At 42.9% G+C, this 18,818-nt stretch overlaps 1 protein-coding gene across 1 annotated transcript in view; it reads right to left on the minus strand.

Moving 5' to 3' along the window:
- The window catches only part of CRYBG3 (crystallin beta-gamma domain containing 3), a 103,405-nt gene extending 84,910 nt beyond the window's left edge, over positions 1-18,495 (minus strand). Inside the window, exons 1-2 of the mRNA XM_031445150.2 lie at positions 18,186-18,495; positions 1,583-1,649 (exon numbers count right to left, since the gene is read on the minus strand). Coding sequence (XP_031301010.2) covers positions 1,583-1,649; positions 18,186-18,334 — 216 coding nt within the window. The 5' untranslated portion in view covers positions 18,335-18,495. The remainder of the gene's footprint in view (positions 1-1,582; positions 1,650-18,185) is intronic.
- Positions 18,496-18,818: the final 323 nt, after the last annotated feature.

Here is an 18,818-nt window from a genome sequence, read left to right on the forward strand (position 1 = left end):
GAAGCCACAAAGATGTGACTTTCTGGAGCAGATCTCTGCAGGTGGAAAGCAGGACCACTGGAAATTAAAGTCTGAGGGCCAAGTCTGAGGACTCAAGGTTTATTTTTTGGTGAGATCAGTTGCTGAAGTGGTACCTAAGAGTCACAGGCTGAGTAGGCGAACAAGTAGAGACAAGAGAGCAGGGAAGGCAGGAAGGTTCGCTGACGGTCAAGGGTGGGTGCAGAGGCAACAAGGGATTGAGAGATGGAATGACAGGAGTTGGCAGCCAAAGAAACTTTGAAGTTAGAGATCTCAGAATTTAACAGACGTACTTCCTGTGAAACAACTCAAGAGCAAGGTTGCATGTGGAGAATTAGAAGTAAAAATCTTGAAGTAGGGCAACTTAGGACCTGTAAAAACCGAAGGAGAGGAAGAAAGCTGCAGAGCCCATGCACTGGTAAACCAACAGGCTGGCTAGCAACTGGCTGCAAAAGAGTAGGTAGGAAGTGTTACAAAACCTGGGAGCAGGATTCAGTAGCCAAATTCACAAAGGAATGAAGAAAGGTAGTGGGAGCAAGGTGATCCTGGTTTGTTTTTTTTTTTCTTTCAATAAAGTTAAAAATATTAACTTATTAACTTTCTTTCAAAAAAAATTTATATTGTTAACCATGATGTGGAAGGTGAGAATAAAGAATGAAAACAGCTTTATCTTTACCATATTTAAAGCCTTTAGACCTTTCATAATACTTAAAAGTCCCCGTATCAGCAGTGAAGAGTTCAGATGACTTTCTGGTCCCCCCACTGACCAAGCTAATGTACCCTGCAACCCCTGGAAAGCAGACGCTTTCTCCTTGACTGACTGTCACAAATCATGTAAAAAGAAAATAACTGGGACTAAATTCCATGAATGTGGGACAGCCACCAATACCTGATCATATACTTGGCCTCACACCCCCAAACAACTCCAACACCCAGTTTCTAGAAAATCACTTATGGCTAAAAAGAAATGTCACGAGGTTTAGTGGTTCTCAAGGATTTCTAACCACACCTATCAGTAACTATATAGGTAGAAGTTATAGAGTATACACTTTCCATGCTTGTCCTGTAGATGCAGAGAGAGTCAGTCCATATGTGAGCTGAACAACATATCTTCACATACTAATGACATGTACGGACATGTCACTAACTTCTACGCCCCCAAAAGCACTATTAGTTGTCAGTGGCTTCTGAGAAAACACAACAAAAATCAAAGTACTTCCTAGGGAAAAAGAGACTGTAGAGGTCAGATGATCCAATTTACAGATTAGAAAACCAAGGCACACAGAAGTTAAATGCTTCAGCTGAAGGCCTCGCAGCTGGTTAGTGGCTCAGCTGGGATAAGAGAACCACTGTCTAAAGTCTCCCCTCGGTGCCCCCCTCCCCCTACACCCACCCTGAGATGCAAATGTCCAGTGGAGCTGGGCTGGAGTTCCACATAAAGTAGTAAGACTCCATGCTGTTTTTGAAATGTAAAATGAGATGGCAGAATCTAAAAGAAGAAAGAAGAGCAGAAATTAAGAAAAATATTTGCTTGATATAAAATAATATTAATTTAAAACTATACCTTCACTGCTTCTGATGAAAGTACATTTTCCTTTTTCTGACTTGTGCTCACGGGCTCATTTTCAACACTGAAAAATAAAAACCACAGTTTCTTCTGAAATTAAAAGAGAATTATCAAAAATCATATACAGTTTTTGAGTTTAATGCAAAAATTAAAAGTTTTTTTTAATTGCAATGCTCAAAAGATTCATACACAAAGTGCTGTACTAAGAATATGTTGATTTGAGTCTTGACCCTTGAAATGCTCATCCAGGCTTCAGACAATTTAGGGAGTCCATCATGCGCTGTTCTTTTCTTATGCTGACAACCAGCATCACACTAATGATGCACCTGAACAAAGGAGCACCAGTGCACGACTATCGTAATCTTGGGGAGTGTTGGCATTCTTTTACTTTATGTATACTAAGGCTCTCTGCTGCCTGACCTCTTTTAATGTCTATGCTGAGTGTTATTTTGAATATATTTCTACTCAGTAAATTTTTATAAACATATAGTGAGTTCTGGGGTTGCTCAAAACAGATGCAGGTTTATCTAACCCCAAATGTGTCCCGGATGCCACCTTAAAAATCTGATTTTCCAGATAGTCACTTCTAATTGTCTTGTCTGGAATACCTCCACAGATGTCTTATGAGATTTCATAATAACCTACTTTGCCTATTAGGCACACATACATTTTAGATCTAAATATATCTCTATGTTTACACATTATTTTGCTTTCATCCTTCCTTGATCCTGGGCAAACTGGGTTGCTCCACACCGAAGATATTCATGACACTCTACCATGTGCTGGGGATTGTGCTTGGCCTTGAGGATTTAAGAACCAGTAGGTTAGGGTCTTTGTAAAACTCAGTCTAGTAGGGGAGACTGATACACAAAGTAATCATACAGTTCGGTACAAGCTGTAACTGCTGAATGCACGAAGTATCATGGAACACAGAGGAAACAAAGAAGGGCAGCAATTCTGCCTGCTCAGTGAGGTGCCACAGAGAAGTGGGTAATAGAAAACACGGCATTTCAGGAAACCATGTTCTGTTTACTTGTTTTTAATATAAAACCGGAGCACAGGAACCTGGGACAGGCAGAGGTGATCCTGCTGGAGATGAGAATGAGACCAGAGGTTAGTGGATGCCAGACCATGAAGAACCTGTCTGACCCGTTGCAGAATGCGGTCTCTGTCCTACCAGCCCTGGGGAGCCTTCAGGCAGGAGAATGACTGAGAGTGGGGAACAGCCTAGGGATCCTGGTGACTGGTGGGAGGGGAAATGGAAAGGAGGAGGGGTCAACAGCTCAGATCAGGATGGAAAGAGAGAACATGATTTGTGCTACTTAGATTTTCTACCCATAAAACCCAGTGCAACTGTGCAGACTATCCAGGAAACAAATAATGATTAAAAAAAAAAAAAAGGGAGAAAACATAAAGAGATAATGAACATCTGGAAAACACAATGGATTTTATTAAGTCTCAGACTCTGTGCAGGATTACGAGGTCCAACAAGATACAACCATGCTCTTAAGCCATTTAAATGCCAATAGGAACAAACAAGCATGTAAATAGATAAATATGTGAGCTATTTGTTTTGACACATGGAAATTTCACAGAGAAAAACAAAGACAAATGCAGAAAAAAATAACAATGTACAACACAGAATTGTAACCTATACATATATACGTAGCTATAAAGTAAGAATGTCTCAAATGGTTAATATTTTTAATATGAGTAGGTTCTTATCTCTTTTTTTTCCTATTTTACTAGGTGTATTTTTAGCCACAAGGTTGTTCACAATTCAGTTTTTTAAAAATTAAATGTCAATTAATACTGGTCTATTTAAGCTCGAATCAAGAAAAAGAGACTGGCAAGTTACATGTAGAAAGAGCATGCTGCAAGGACCTGGGGTATAATCATGAACACTACTGGCCTTGATGACTTCCTACGTGTTCTAACTGTAATCTATGTTGAATGACCTAAAAACTACCTAAATATATAAGCATTTATAACGTCAGTATCCTAGTTCTTACTTCAAGATTTCTGAAATTATATTCAGCGTGTTTACAGGGCTTTCTATAAACTTACTGCTGCAGTGAGGCTGTAAATGAACATAGTGAAAGCGTCTTTTCCAGCACAAGAGCTCTGCGGAAGACGCAGCTCTGGGCCCAAGGGATTTAAGGCAGAACTCAGTGTTTTCCAGTAGCTATAATTAATTCCGCACTATAAACACACACAAAATGCCAGAAAAATACAGCTGTAAGTCAGCACATGAGTTTTTTGTATTGTGCAAACAACTAAAGAATTTAAAGCTGAAATCACTAAAAGAAGTAACACTTGACACTGCATAAAACTTTCTGAAACTTATATCCTACGTTTACGTTTCACGAATCTTATTGCTAAGCCAAAGTTTAAAAATGTGTTGAGTTTTAAAGCAAACAACATTTCAAAACTTGGGGTTATATATAAAAATCACTGCCTTACTTAAAGCTTCCCCCATTTCTTTTCTAGATTTACTAGAGTCCCTTCCTCATTTGTCTCTGGCATCTTCAGGACTGTTCTGCTTCCATTCATTCTCCCTGGCCAATGTGATCGTTAATGTAATCATGACAGTCTCCTGTTCAAAAAAATCCTTCAGTAAACCTCCAGGAGCTGGTGAATAAAATGAAGAGTCCTTAGTATAGACGTTCACAACCCGGTCGCAGATACACCTGTAGTGTGGAACCAACTCCCATTCTCAGATCACACCAAATTCACATGCCAGCAACCACTTTCTCCTCCTGCCTGCAACACCCTTCCCCACTCTGCCCAACTCTTCATCCTTTACAATTTCGTTCTATCTTAACCAGTATTCTTCTGTGCTCCCACGGCACCCAGTGATACCCCTCATGCACTTCTGCTCTTTACCTTAATGGCTGGTTGGTTGTCCACTTGTCTAACTAGAATTTGAACTCATTTAACTCAGGAATGATATCATTCATGGCCGTATCCCCGAGCCTCACATTGTGCCTGGCACTGTGAAGGCACTCAAATATTGTTTGTTAAATGAATTTTAAAAATAACTGACATAAAATACTCTCCCTTCGTGTGTGCTGAATCAGAAAACACTGTTCCATTGGGAACAACGTAGTAAGGCACATTAGTCCTTTTTCCTTAATGAAACCCTAGTCCACACGGCTCCTGGAAGCATGCACCAGCCACTCTCATCCACATCATCTTTCTCTGAAGAAGGCAGTGGGGCTGGGAGAAGAAAATTACTCAACAGGAACAAAGATATTTTCAGTTGATTTATAAACAAAACACACAAAAATCAGAAGAGAGTCCATAAAGATACTCAGAACACTGGGTACTTGGATGTCTGCTCAGCAAAAAAAAAAAAAAAAAAAAAAAGTTACAGAAAAATCTCACAAGGCTTGGAGTGGTTCTCTCAGATTCTCAAAAGTATGAGGGAAAGAGAAACATTTCAAATTCAGATATCTCAAACCTTATGAAAGACGACAAGCCTCTCCTATTGTTCTCTCACAATTTAACCCCCTCTGGGACCTGGGACTATTTCAATAGCAGTATTTTTAGAATGCGCACACTTTGCTCACGGCAGGAATCACAGCCACACGTAGGCACACGGAGGACTGCCTTGCATTTCTAAGCAGCCTCAGTCTTACTCAGCTAACAGGACTCTGGAAATTAATCTTTCAAAGTAGTCCAAATATCAAGGTCAAAGTAACACAGAAACTCCTCATTTCTGAAGCAACCTTAAGACCATAGCTAAAAACCAGGAACCCAACATACAACCATTAAGCATCTACTGACTTTATGCCAGACGTACAATAAAACAAACCTCTGGGCCATAAAAAAAATGGGGCATATTTACATTTTAAGGCTCAAATAATGTACACAGAAGTCCCTATTCTGTCACTTAAGATATATTAAACTTTTTTTTTTATTAAATTCTAACAAGATTCCCTAACTCATTAGCAAATAAGAAGGAGAAAACCAGGCCACAAACTCACTCACCAGATACACACTGCGTACTTTTTAGGTACCAGGCACTCTTCTTGGTACGAGGAGCTGAGCAGTGAACACACCAGGCAAAATCCTTGCCCTCTTTCCTTCAGAATCCCTACCCAGGTGTACTGTAGGCACCTGGGCAACTGTGTTTATAAAGCAGATATCCAGGCCTGACAGTTAAGGATCCAGCTGGAGTGGAGCCCAGGAATCCACATGTTCAATAACCAGTTTCCCCTTCCATGGGGTCATTCAGACGCAGGTCGCCCTCTGACCACATTCTTGATAAATGGTCAGAGACCCTCCCTCTCTATTCAGCTGAAACCAGCAACTGAGAGCTGCCCGGGAAGAGAACCATCTGGTGGGAGGGATCTCCACTTAACATTATTTAAATGTGTTACGTGTTGATACTTAAAGGTAGGTATCAATTATTTAGAAACCTCACTCACGTGAAACATTACCCGTTTTCCAACACCGATGCCTGGCAGAGCTGGCCCCAGCGAAGAGCTGATACCCTAATGAGCACACAGAGCATCGCAAGCTGAGTGAGACCAACAAGAAAAATCCCCTTCTTTCAGTGTATACCGCAGACTGAAGCATAAGGGATGTGGCGGGGCGTCTACCAGAGCCAGTTCCTCAAGTGCTAAGAACACAGTTTCCTAGAAGGTCAATGAACACAGGAGGAGATGGGGGAGGGCACACAGTGTGGGAGATAAAGCTCTTCACTCCTCCCTGTCCTGGAACACAGCTGCTGGGTACCGCCTCCTACTCTGTCTCTTTCCTCACTCACCGTTACTGTGGCTGCATCAGAAAAACCTGGAAATGTTAAAGCAGCTTCCATAACCGTCTTCCAGAGGACTGCCTACTTCTCACTGAATCTCTGAGTCTATGATTTCTTGCCATTTCCAGGAGGCAATCTTTGCTACTGATGACATCACTGGCTGTTAATTCTGAGCATCCCAAAAACGAGGTCATTTAATAGAAGGTCGTTCCTGATCTGGGTATCGCCTTACCTCTAAGCAGTGCCCCCAGTCCACTGCCCCCAGGAACCCTACACCATTCTCAGGGGACTTTGCTGAGGATTTCCCTTCTCTGCCTCCCTTCCATCGCACTCAGACAGCCTGCTGCTACCTGAGATTTTCTTCCCACTCTTGATTCTCACTTCCATTGTACAAGGTATGGTCCACAGCACAGGAACCAGCAGTAACGCTGAGGACAAGGAAAGAGAATCAGGGTACATCCCTCTATGGCTTTCTCCTCCCCTGTTAACAAAAAGCCCTGCTCGCTCCAGAAGCCTGGCCCACTAAGCAGCATCTCCTCCTCTACCACAACTTCTTTCAGCCTTCCTTCCGGGCATGTTGCTCCGCACCTCAGAGGCAACTTGACACAACTCCTATGATGAAACCTTAGAAGCAGCCAGAATGTGGCCATCCCTTGAAATGTGATAGTACTTCAGTAAAGCCTTGGAGGACTAATGAAGAAAGAATATGGAACAAGCAGGGGTCTCTTCCCTCCCCACTCCCTTCCCCACTGTCATGAGTAGCAAGATGTTCTGCAAAAATTCAACATGGACATATATGTTTCAGGCACAGCACCTTAGGGACAAAAGGCACTTCTGTCAAAATGCCCTTTCCTGGATCTGATTTTTTTCAAATATGTAAATTGAAGGGGTCAGACCAGTGCTCCGCCAGATCTAAAATCCCCACAGGATCCTCAAATAGCAGGGTAGGTGGAAAAAGAAACAGGTAGACTCACGTCGAGGCTTTTGTGGTAAAAGAAGAGGAAGACTATGGCCAAGAAAGCAATCCAGTCAAAATAATACCAGGCTGTTCCAACAAGGCGGCAGAATCTTCTCCTGTCCCTTATTTCAGAGTGACTGAGGCCACACCAGGACCATCCTTCAGTCCCTTAGACTCCACCCTCCTCCCAGCCCTTACTTTGGTCCTTAAATATAGTGTGGGCTTTAGCCCCACACCCTCCAAAAGGTCTGCTCATGCCTTGGGGCATCTACACTACCTCGGGGATCTTTTCTTAGAAACACATCTTTGCACAAGCTCCAGAGTTCTCTTTGTTTACTGCTACACTGCAGGAACATTATAGATTAAACTGACTTTTGTGCCCTGGCCCAGAGCTGCATCCAGCATCTCCAACCCTGCTTCTGTGGGGATAGACAGAGCTCCACTCCAACGGTTTGCAAACAACCATCTGGACAACTGTCCGTTCATAAACAGTGACTGCCAGCAGTAGAGCAGCACTTGTATTTTTTTTAATGACCATTAACAGAATATAAAACAGGTGGTTATAGCTATTTCTGGGCTTCAAATTAAAAGGTGCACTTTTAAGACAGTCAAACAGCATGTATTTTAGCTCAAACATCTGGCATTTGAATTTCAGAGCTCTCCGATGAGAAACTGGGAGAAGGGAGGAGGTAACAGACATGATTATGAAGCACGGCAGCTCTACGGTCCTAGCCTCCTCCCACAGTTTTTTTTTCCCAGAGCTACTGCCCTCCCCTATAATTTATTTATCTACCTCGAAGCCGACTTGTGTCCTGTTCCCATCTCACGCTCCCAAAACAAGACCCATAATCACAGTTAATCCCAGGCTACAGAGTGAGCAGCTCAGTGTGTCTGATGGGTACCTGAGCTGTCCATCCGCACGTGACATCAGCAACTGCTCTATCCCCACAGTCCTCTATGTGCGTACCCTGCAGATCCCCAACATCTGGGACCCCCCCCCACCAGAATCAATACCCTGAACTTTTGCTGACATGAACTCAAAGCAGTATTCCAGCTGCCTTCTAAAATGGGACCCTCATTCATGAACCATTCAACAAACTGTCCTGAGAGAGGGGCACTGGAGGTCAAGGACAGCAAGACTGGGCATTCCCAGAGCTGCCCAGAGCCTGGCCAAGGCTGACCTCTCCTCCAGCCGAAATCCCTCCTCCTCTGGAAACTCTTCCAGATACCAATAAACTGATAGAATGTGAGAATATACATACACACACATATAAACCCATCCCCAAGTGATTCTTCTTTTTAAGAAAAAAAGTAATCTCATCATCTCAAAGCCTTACCAAGGCCAACCTCACCTGGCCCCTGGCTCCCTTGCATCTGTCCTCTCTGCCTATTCTGGCATCTGTGTCAACATGATCCTGCCCCGGGACCTTGAAATTGCCTATTCCCTTGCGTGGAGAGTCCTTTCCTCTGATTTGCTCATGTCCCACTCCCAAATATCATGCAGGTCTTTGGCTAAACATTGCCCAGGAGAGAGATCTCTCACGACCATCCCATCTGCACCTCACTCCGGACTCAACCACTTCCACCATGTCCCCTTCCCTCACCCTGCTGCACTCTACTTCAAAGCGTGCTACAGATAAATCTGTAGGACTTGTTTACTTTCTGCCCTCTCCCATCGGAATACAAACCTCTGTAAGCAGAGACGTAGTTAGATGTTCAAATCAGAAAAAGTGATTGACACATCTAAGATTTTTTAAAGGATTAAATTGAAAATTATTCTTATAGTTTATACAAGTGTATATAACTATCGCAGAAAATGTAAAAGCAACATTGTTAAGTCAAAAAAGAAATTCAAGTTTCAAAACCCTAAAGAGAACTTACTTTTTATAAAAATATATATACCTGCAGATATGTGCACAGGAAATGACCAAGAAGAATCTAGTACTTGTCTCTCAGTGGACAGGGTTATATATGAGTCCTGCTTTTTTTCTTTTTGATTTTCTTATCATTTCATACCTGTTTTAGAAAAGGATATATTACTATTAAACGACAAAAAAAAATCCCCAAGTATTGTAGTTGATTTAAAAAAACAAATAGAAACAAGGTAGTGGAAAAAATGCAAGCAATGAATTTAGAATAGACAACTAAATACTAGCAGCACAAATAGTACATAATGGCAATTTCTTGTATCGTAATAAATCCAGCATTGCCAAGTAAGATCCTTATCTGCCTACCTAGAACAATGGAACAATCAAATTTATTACCGTACACCTTTTCGGCTTTGACTAACATAGCACAATGCCACCCTTTCAGCCAGGGTGTGCTCCTTGGTGCTTTGATAACAAAGACAATAAAAAGCTGAGAGTTAACACCTCACCTAATCTGTTTCCAGTTATCAGAATGTAAAATTCAAAGTATTTTATTTCTTGTCATAAGCATCATGGCAGTTATAAAAAAATTACAGTCTGCCACTAATGTAGTATCCGTGTTTTGTATACATTTTAATACAAAGAGTAAAGCAGAACTCTCTAACATATATCTCGTAGGAATCACACAAAATTGGTATTTGTGAGAGCACTCAAATGCCATATTCACGTCATTCTGGCACTGCCACTTATGCTACTTGTCATAAAGAACATATAAAAGATAAGCTCCTTAAAAGGCATGCTGTATCACCGAAACCAAAACTATATTTTATGTAAATGGAAAGAATGATTTTCGACTTAATCCCAAAATTTTAACACTTATTTTGGCTGAATGAACAAAGAAAAGTGGGAAGAGGTAAAATAGCTAAGTCCTCACCTACCATAACCAGGAATCAATATAAATTGTCTAAAGTTTATAAATCAAGGAATAGTAAATAGACATATATACAGAAAGAGTAGAAGAAACAAGTTAAATAAGATTAAAACAGTTTCTTCTAAGAGGAGAGTCTCAAGAATGGACCCACACCTATGACACGTGCCACAGCCCCGTGTAACACCTCGGTATTTATTTTAAGGGTGGAAGAAAGATTTGTGCTATGTCTGCCTTCCCCACAAAACTGCATGGGTGCTTGAGCCAAAGACCATACTGCACTGGATCCCCAGAGCCTAGCACAGTGCCTGGCACAAGTGGTACGGAATGAATTCTTGTTAAAAACATTGGTGAGGTAGGTGTTTAAATCAAATGATCAAATGTTAGGACCACATAGAGGAAATACCCCATACACTTTCACATGTGACCTTTCCAGTACAAGTCTTCCTAATCTATAAGACATACTTCTTTATTTTGTACACACCTATTACCCTATGGAGTTTTGAGTGGCATGCTAAAGCTGGAAGAGACCTTAGAAATGAGGGCCACCTCCCTCACTTTATAATCAAGACTGAGAGAGCCCTGAGCTGCCCAGAGTTACACTGCTACTCACGGTGTATGATGTAGGTGATCTCACAAAAGTGAGTTGATATTTTTGAAGCTGTTAATTCCACTCAGTTTAACATTGCAGATTAATAATGCATAATCCTCACTCATACTTGTAGAAAGTATCAAAATATCAAATTATTCTGCATTATATATATTCCATCTGTTTACAGCCTTAATCATAACTTCTTTCATTTGAACAAGTTAATGGATTACATTCTTCCTTTGGAGAATTTTTGCCAACTCAGGATCATAAATTCTCTTGTTTCTCCCCTCTTATATAGATACACACTAGGTCATAACCAATCTTATTCTTTTTTCTAAAATAAATAATTCACATAATTGTTAATGTTTTTGGGGAGTGGGGCAGGTAATTAGGTTTATTTATTTATTTTTAACAGATGTACTGGGGATTGAACCCAGGACCTCGTGCATGCTAGGCTGTACCCTCCCCCCATTTTTTTAAGTATAAAAAGGTCTAAAATGAAAGGCCTCCCTCTTGTTTCTCATTCCTTCACCCAGTCTCCATCCTCCCTAAACAGTTAACAAAACACTAGTAACAGACTTTTTATACAACCCCCCATTTTTATATGCAAATGGAGCATACTATACACAAAGCTTTGTACCTTGCTTTTTAAAAAATTTTTACTTAATGCATCTAAGAGATATTTTCTTATCCATACATAAAAAACTTTAACATTCTTTTTGACAGCTGTGTGATATTCCACCACATGGATATACCGTAATTTACTGATTAGTCTACTATTGATGGAATTCCACTTTTTTCATTTCTGGCTTATTAAAACAACATTGCAATGACTAAACTTGTAGAGACATTTTTTGCCCTGTTTGTAAACTGTATACATTCAACGGAATTCCTAGAAGGAAATTATTAAATCAGAGTATGTGAATGTAAAATATTGACAGACCTTGTCAAGTTGCCCTCCAAAGTGATTCACCAATTTATACTCCCACCAGTATGTCTGAGAGCTCTCATTTCCCCATATCAAATTCAAGTTTTGATTATCAAACAGGTGGAACATGGCATCTTGCCATAGTCTTAATTTGTAACTCTTCTGAAGGAGGGTGATTTTTTAAGTGTTTGAATGATCTATAAATTTTATAAATATACATTTTTTCCTCTCTCAGTTGTCAGGACTATAAATTCTTTATCGTACGGGCACCGACACAGGCCATCTGGGCAGACATCCAGTTGCAAGCCATTGTCTTATTTCCATTCAAAACCATTTTCTAAGGCCTGCCTTCTGTTTGGATCTTCCCAATTAAGCAGAGGAAGCAGTCCCATAATGCAGTAGGCTTTGAATTCAGGAAGGAAAACTTGACTCCTCACTCTACCACAAAATGTTGTGAGGCTTTTGTTTAGCTACTGTAACTCTCCAAGCCTCAAATTATGCATCTGTAAAATGGAGTAAAGATTCCTCTCTCATAAGGTTGCTCTGAGGATTAAATGAATGCATATGTTTAAAGCCCCAAGCATAGGGCTTGGATCTTATTAGAGCCTCAATAAAGGGTGGTTTAGTTTTGTCACCACTAATCCATCAGGGGGAAAAAAACACACCTGACTAAGCAAACAGTTGTTTCACTGCTTTGGGACACTTTCAATTAAGTACCCCCAGGGGTTAAACACTGAGGGATAATCCTGCTGGAGTTGTACCAGCACTTGGCATTCACAACTGCCAAATAAACATTAAGAAGGAGTTACTTCTGGTCCCAAAACGTCAACTTGTTTCTCCATCAGCAGCAAACCATTTTGTACAAGGATCTCAGCTCACTTGGAATGCTGATTTTTGAAAGGATCTGCTTTTCTGTCCCAGTCTAAGCCTTATGGAGTCAAGAGAGGGCAGGAGGATGGAGGGAAAGCACTCGCATTCACCCTGCTGGTACAGTTAACCACCATACCTCCCCACCAGTCTGCTTGGGAAAGGATGCTAATCAAACCATGCTCCGAGAAAAGTTAATAATGCGAGAAGACACTGTGAAGCCCACTTACAGTCCTCAAACAATGTTTGACACTCACAAAACAGTAAGTGTGTTCTGAATGAAACAAGTCATGCACACCGAGTATCCATCTGGCTTATAATGAGTTCATCTTGAAAACAGAGATGGACGTGTCCATCCCCTCCATTACTTCAGGAACTCTTTGAGAGCAGTTTTGGCCTTTCATTCATCTTTGTATCCCACTCCTAAGCAACACACTTTACACGTAGCAGTCACTCCAACTTATAGAACAAAGACTCAAAATAAATAGGACTTCTTCAACTTTTATTTCATGCTGATCCTCTCTTTCCAGTAGGTAGCCTGGATTACTTTCCTTAGTTTCAATTTACATCAACCTATGTTTTCTTGCTACTATAGTTGTATTGGCATTTCTGGTATACCTGTCAGTATATTTCATCAGAACTCTGGTTAGAAAATGAAATATTTTATTGAGGAAATACTATATTCCTGTTACTTTACAAAATTTGCCATTGTCCTTTTTACATATTTTCCACTGAGGTGAAAAAAAGAACCCAAAAATGTTTGTTTTAATAAAATCAGAAGTTCTGATTAAATTTATTGCAGGCCAGTCTGAGGAACACTTGCAACTCTTACATATTTAGAGTGTACAATTGAGTTAGTTTTCAAGGAATGTCCTCAGCAAGAAGAAACACAATCCCCAGGTTAGACATCTGGCAGACACGCTGTTAAACCCAAAAGAGAAATCTCATTTGAAAAGAAGTACAGTTCCACAGCCTGAAACAGCCTGTATTTCTACTCCACTGCCAAGAGTAGGTCCTGCGCTTTCCGTTAACCTGGGAGCTCAAGATCCTCACAACGTACACATGGCAGAGGACTCCTGGAATTTTACAGTCACCTGTACTGCTGCAGGCATGAACTAAGGATGTGGGCTTTCAACACCACATAGGTATCTCATTCCACTAAACTAGTGACCAATTATCTTCTATAGTGTTTTCAAATCAATGAAAATGCAATCACCATGAAAATTCAGAGGAGAAAGCTCCCTTTCCCCACATAACTGATGCTGTGGTCAACATTTAACTTGAAGGTCAGCAGCTCTCAGGCTGGAACCAAGGGCAGTACTGAATCTTTTATGAAACTATCTCCTGCACTTCAGCGCATTAGCATCCTGGCTCCACCCACTTAATCACACTCAGCCATGGTGACAAGCAAAAATTTTCTGAACTTTAAATCAAGAGCCAATCTCTCTGCCTAGAGATCTTTACAGACCACCACCCAACCATGTTTCAAAATGCCCATTTTGAGGGCAGGAGGTATACCACCCCTGGCTGAAAGCCACTAATAAGGGCTGTCATGCTCCATCAACAAACAGAGGTTCACTCCCTCAACTGAGCGAGGCAAAGAGGGCACGAAGAGGAATGAAACACAGGCCCTGTCCTTGGGTCCGGTGATCCTGTCTCACCTTCTATCAATGACACTATATTGGGATACTCAAAGGAACAGCCAAAAAGAGTACAAGTGAAATGTTGTCCATTCCAGAACAAAGGACGGAAAGGTCCAACTGACTTACTACTCAGTTCAAGAAGGGCAGGATGGTGTGGAAAAAGAACCAGAGCTTTGGAGTCAGAGAAACCTAAGTTCAAATCTTGCTCCTGGCATGATTTGGCATAAGTCATTCTCCACTGGGAGTGCTAGCACTCTCTCCCCTACCCAACTGGGTGGGGGTGTTCTGAGTTATCCCAGTGACTGGAGGATGCTCTGGCAGTTAGTAGGCGGGGCCACAGATGCCAAATATCCTGCAAGGACAGGAGAGTCCAGGTCAACAATGAACTGTCCCACCCAAGATGCTGGAAGTGTCCACCACTAAGAACTCTCTCACCCTTAGCTTCCTCAATTGTCAGAATAGCGATTAGCATACCAACCTTTCAGGCTGAGGGTGATGTTTAAATGAGATGCTGCAAGTCCGAGTATCCAGCCCAGGAGCAAGTGCACAGTCAGCTCTTGATAAGTGCTGTTCCCACCTATCTGTCCTCTTCCCAAGTTACAAACATTATACGGAGCTCATTTTAAACACGTCCATAATGTGTGATATAGCAAAGAAACAAAACTGAGCAATCACTCTCAAAGCAGGGCGAATTAGAAAGCAGGTATCCTCCAAATTTCACAGTTTAGCAGTAACTGTTTAAGAGAACTTCACTAAAATTCTCTAAACTTTAAATCAAGAGGTAAACACTCTTTATGGCTCAGCTCTAATCTAACTTTCTTACCGCCTCTTTCTCTCTGCCCCACTAATGTACTTAGCCCCCAAGACATCATAACCCCTGAAAGCCTCTGCTCAGCCCAGAGGACCCATTCCCTATTGCTCTCTATCTCCTGGCTAAGTTCTCTACCTACAGAAAACACTACCAGTGCCTTGAAGGCCCAGGTAAAACCACCTCTACCATGAAGCCCTCCCTGCTCTCCCCTATCACTTCTAAGGAGTCCATTCCTTGCATGCTCATAAACTGGGCTAATCATTTACAACAGTGGATTTAATTCCACTGCAGTTTTCATTTCTGTCTAATCTAAAACAAATTAATATAAGCATTTCCTGTCTGGTCAATCACCCAAGATATTAAGTACTGACAAGCAATTCAATTGTTAACACCTGAATTCACATATACAACAGTATTGATGCAAACAGGCCTTCTTTAACAGCTGCAGGGTTAATGAGAACAGAACAGCAGCAAACACTATACATATAAAAAATGCGTTCAGACCAAATGATGCCCAAATAACTTACAGCACACCATAAAAGCAAAGGTTTTCCTATGGTTCAAATAGGGAAATATTGGAAAACCTGAATCATGTTTTGGTAGAGTGGCACAGTGATGGCAACTCCCAAAAACCCTGTGTTCGTCCCAGCTGGTACCAATATGCATTTTGTGAGTAGCCAAAAAAGAGCTGTCAGGATAATGCTGTAAATTTTACTTTTATTGGTCTTGTGGTTATGTTTGTGTTTAATTTTTAACTCTGTTCTTAAGTGTTAAGGAATTCTGTTAAGGAATTCACGTCCCATTTGTATTTGTACATGCAGAAGTTACAACACAAAATTCATGTAAGTCAACAACGGGAGTGCAGAAAAGGATACTGTACAAGTTGGAAAGAATGCATTTCATTTTGAGTACATCGAAAAGTTAGAATACATATATTAATCCTTAATGCATGTTAAGGGGCCTCCGAGAGGCAGGCACTGCTTAGGACTTAACACCCTGTGTTCACCCACTGAAAAGTAGCTATGAGACTTTAATCAAGTTTCTTAAACTCTTTTTTTTTTTTAAACAGTAAAATGAGAACGTGGATCATACAGGTTTGTCCAACCTCAAGTGTAGTATTATTACAAGCACTCTGAAAATTGTAAAGTGCCGTAAGTGCTAGTATGACTATTTTCAAGTGGTCTCAGATTCTCAGTTTCCTTAGAGAAAGGACCCTTTTCTCAGTCATCTTTACATCCCTACCGCACCAAGCATCCTGTGTCTGCTGAACAGACTCCCCTGCATCTAAAATCACCAGTACAAAAGGTACACCAGGCTCCCATTAAAACCAAAAGTTTCTACTGCCTCTTAAAGAAACAGTCAAAATACCCTTTCATTTTGAAATAAGATCATGGTGACGAATTGCAATTCTGTTTCCAATCTTGTTAGCACAGGGTGTTGTGTTACTAGGACACTCGGCACTACTGAGTGTTTCCATTTGTTTCATTAAACTTTCAATAAAGGCTTTGTGGGCCTTTATATCCTTGAAAAGATAGCTTAAAGCTCATTTAAAAGGTAAAACACCCTCACAAAGGATTATCTGCTATCCCCTTAACATCTGGCAAGTTCTAAAAGAGATGAGGACAAAATTAGTGTTCATAGAAGCACAATTAAAATTCTCATTGTCGAAAAGCCAGTCTGTGCCTCTCTGGAGATGAGAATAGAGAAGTGGTAAGCAGACAAGAGACAAGTTGCTGGAGTGATTAGCTCCAGAGTGAAAAGAAATTAGATTTGAGAAGTGCCTAAAACACCAGCACAGGGCAGGAAGGTAGGTTGGGTTTCAGGACAATTCTGGCAAGAGCCTGAAACTAGCCGGCCTATTCCCTTTTAACAGCTGACTCGAGTTTCCGACTTTTGCTGAGTCTACTTGGGATTTCTTTTAAGCACCGCTTCCACATTATTCAAGACTGTTAGTGTTGTTACAGTGATGGCAGGCACCACAGGCTGTCTGCCCACACCAGCACTGGGACATTCTGGGCCCTGTCAGACTTCAAAACTATTTTTAACTACTGTGTAACTCTGAATTTTAAATTCTGTCTTAATAGGGCAATAGGGCAATCCCACAAGTTTACTAATTATAACATAGGTGCTTTCTTGGAAAGATGCGGCATTTTATTAACAGAGGGTCATAATGGAAATGGTTCACAAGGAAGGAAACTGAGGAACATATAAACGGCTAGAATCCAAGGACAAGACCGGAATGAATACTGACTGACAGAATCAGCTCGGTCACGGTTACAGTTAGGTTTTCTATCCATTTTTCTTTGAAGCCTTCCACAAAGTCTTTAACACCTAAAGTCCTTTCAACCACATGGGTTACACTCCTCTAGCGCAATTTGGGGGAAGAGGGAGCAGTAAGCCTCTCTTCTCATCCCAAGTTTAAAACAGCAAGTTGCATTTCACTTAACCCCTCTTTTTCCCTCGGGACGGATGAAAGGATTCACGGTATTTTCATGAGACACGGATTAAAAAAATTTTTTTTTCGATTTTACAGCAGCAGGTGGAGGAAGGAGACAAGGCTGCAGATAAGGGGCACGTTTTCACTACTGAAACCAAGACAGCGCGAGTCTTGGTTTCTGGAATCCGTTTGGAAACTTGAGGCAGATGTTTCCTTAGAGATACGGGGAAAGGGCGGCCTCATTTAAAAGTCAGGCAATGGTAAATAAACCCGGCGAGAGTTTAACATTTTGATGAAGTCTTGGGAACTAGGCATAATAATTTTGGGAAAATTTGAACAAGATGGCAAAATACCAGCTGGCGCCCCAAAGCGTCACCTTTCGCGCACGAGTGGTTTTCTCAGATCGCTCCCTCCTCGCCCTGGCGGACGCCGGGCTCACAACTGTTTCCCATTACCGCCGGCAGGACGCCGAGGACTGGCTTCTGCCACAGAACTTGGAGAGCAGACGCGAGTGTGGGACGGGAACGGACTCACGTCCGGGGAGGAGAGGCGGGGAGGTGGGGAGGCAGAGCGCCCGCGGGCTGGCCGGCCGCGGGTCACGCACTTCGCCCAGATTGAACGAACCAAGTGATGCGGCACGGGAACTAGGCGAGGAGGACGAAACTTGGGCAATGGAGGAAGGAGAACAGAAAGTGGCGAGCGAAGCGCAGCCTGGCCGAGAGCGGCGGGCTGCAGGCAGTGGGGCAAGGCGCCCCTGCCCCGCGAGTCCGCGCAGGACCCCCGACGTCCCCCGCGGCTCCCACCTGGCAGCGCCCCGGCCCGGCGCGGGTGGCTGGCTCGTCCCCGGCCTCTCCTCCTCTTCCTCTTCCTTGTCCCGAGAAGGGCTTCGGGGAGCGAAGAATCGGGAGAAGCTGTGCCAGGGGGCGCCGCCCCTCCGCCGGCCGCCGGACATCTCCCCGGAGCGGCAGCCGGTCCGGAGCCGTCGGCGGGGAACGCGCGACGCGGTGTCCTGCGCCCGGAGACCGGCCCGGCGCCGCGGGACCGGGTGAGGAAGGGCCGACTCGGCGCGGGCCGCCGGCGCAGCTCAGTCCATCCCGGGCGGGAGGAGCGGGCGAGACGCGCTCGAAGCGCGGCTCCTTCACGCGCTGTGTGGCGGCTCCTCCTCCCGCCCACGGCCCGCCCGCCCCCGGGAGGAGCCAGAGGCCGCGGCACCGCCCCGAGTCCGGGCCCGGCCGCCGGCCGCCGCCTACCGCGGCTGGCAGGGTCCCCGCGGCTGGCGCGGGCCTGAGACCTGGAGGCGAACGCACCACCCCGCGACGCCGGGCTCACGGCTTCCCGCCCAAACGAGCTCAGGCTGCCAGCTCATTTGTCTTAGCGCTCAATTTTTATCTATTTCTGGTTTGTTTTTCTATCCTCCAGCCAGTGCACGGAACAGT

The sequence above is a fragment of the Camelus dromedarius genome, chromosome 2 (genome assembly GCF_036321535.1).
Source record: "Camelus dromedarius isolate mCamDro1 chromosome 2, mCamDro1.pat, whole genome shotgun sequence".
Lineage (NCBI taxonomy): Eukaryota > Metazoa > Chordata > Mammalia > Artiodactyla > Camelidae > Camelus > Camelus dromedarius.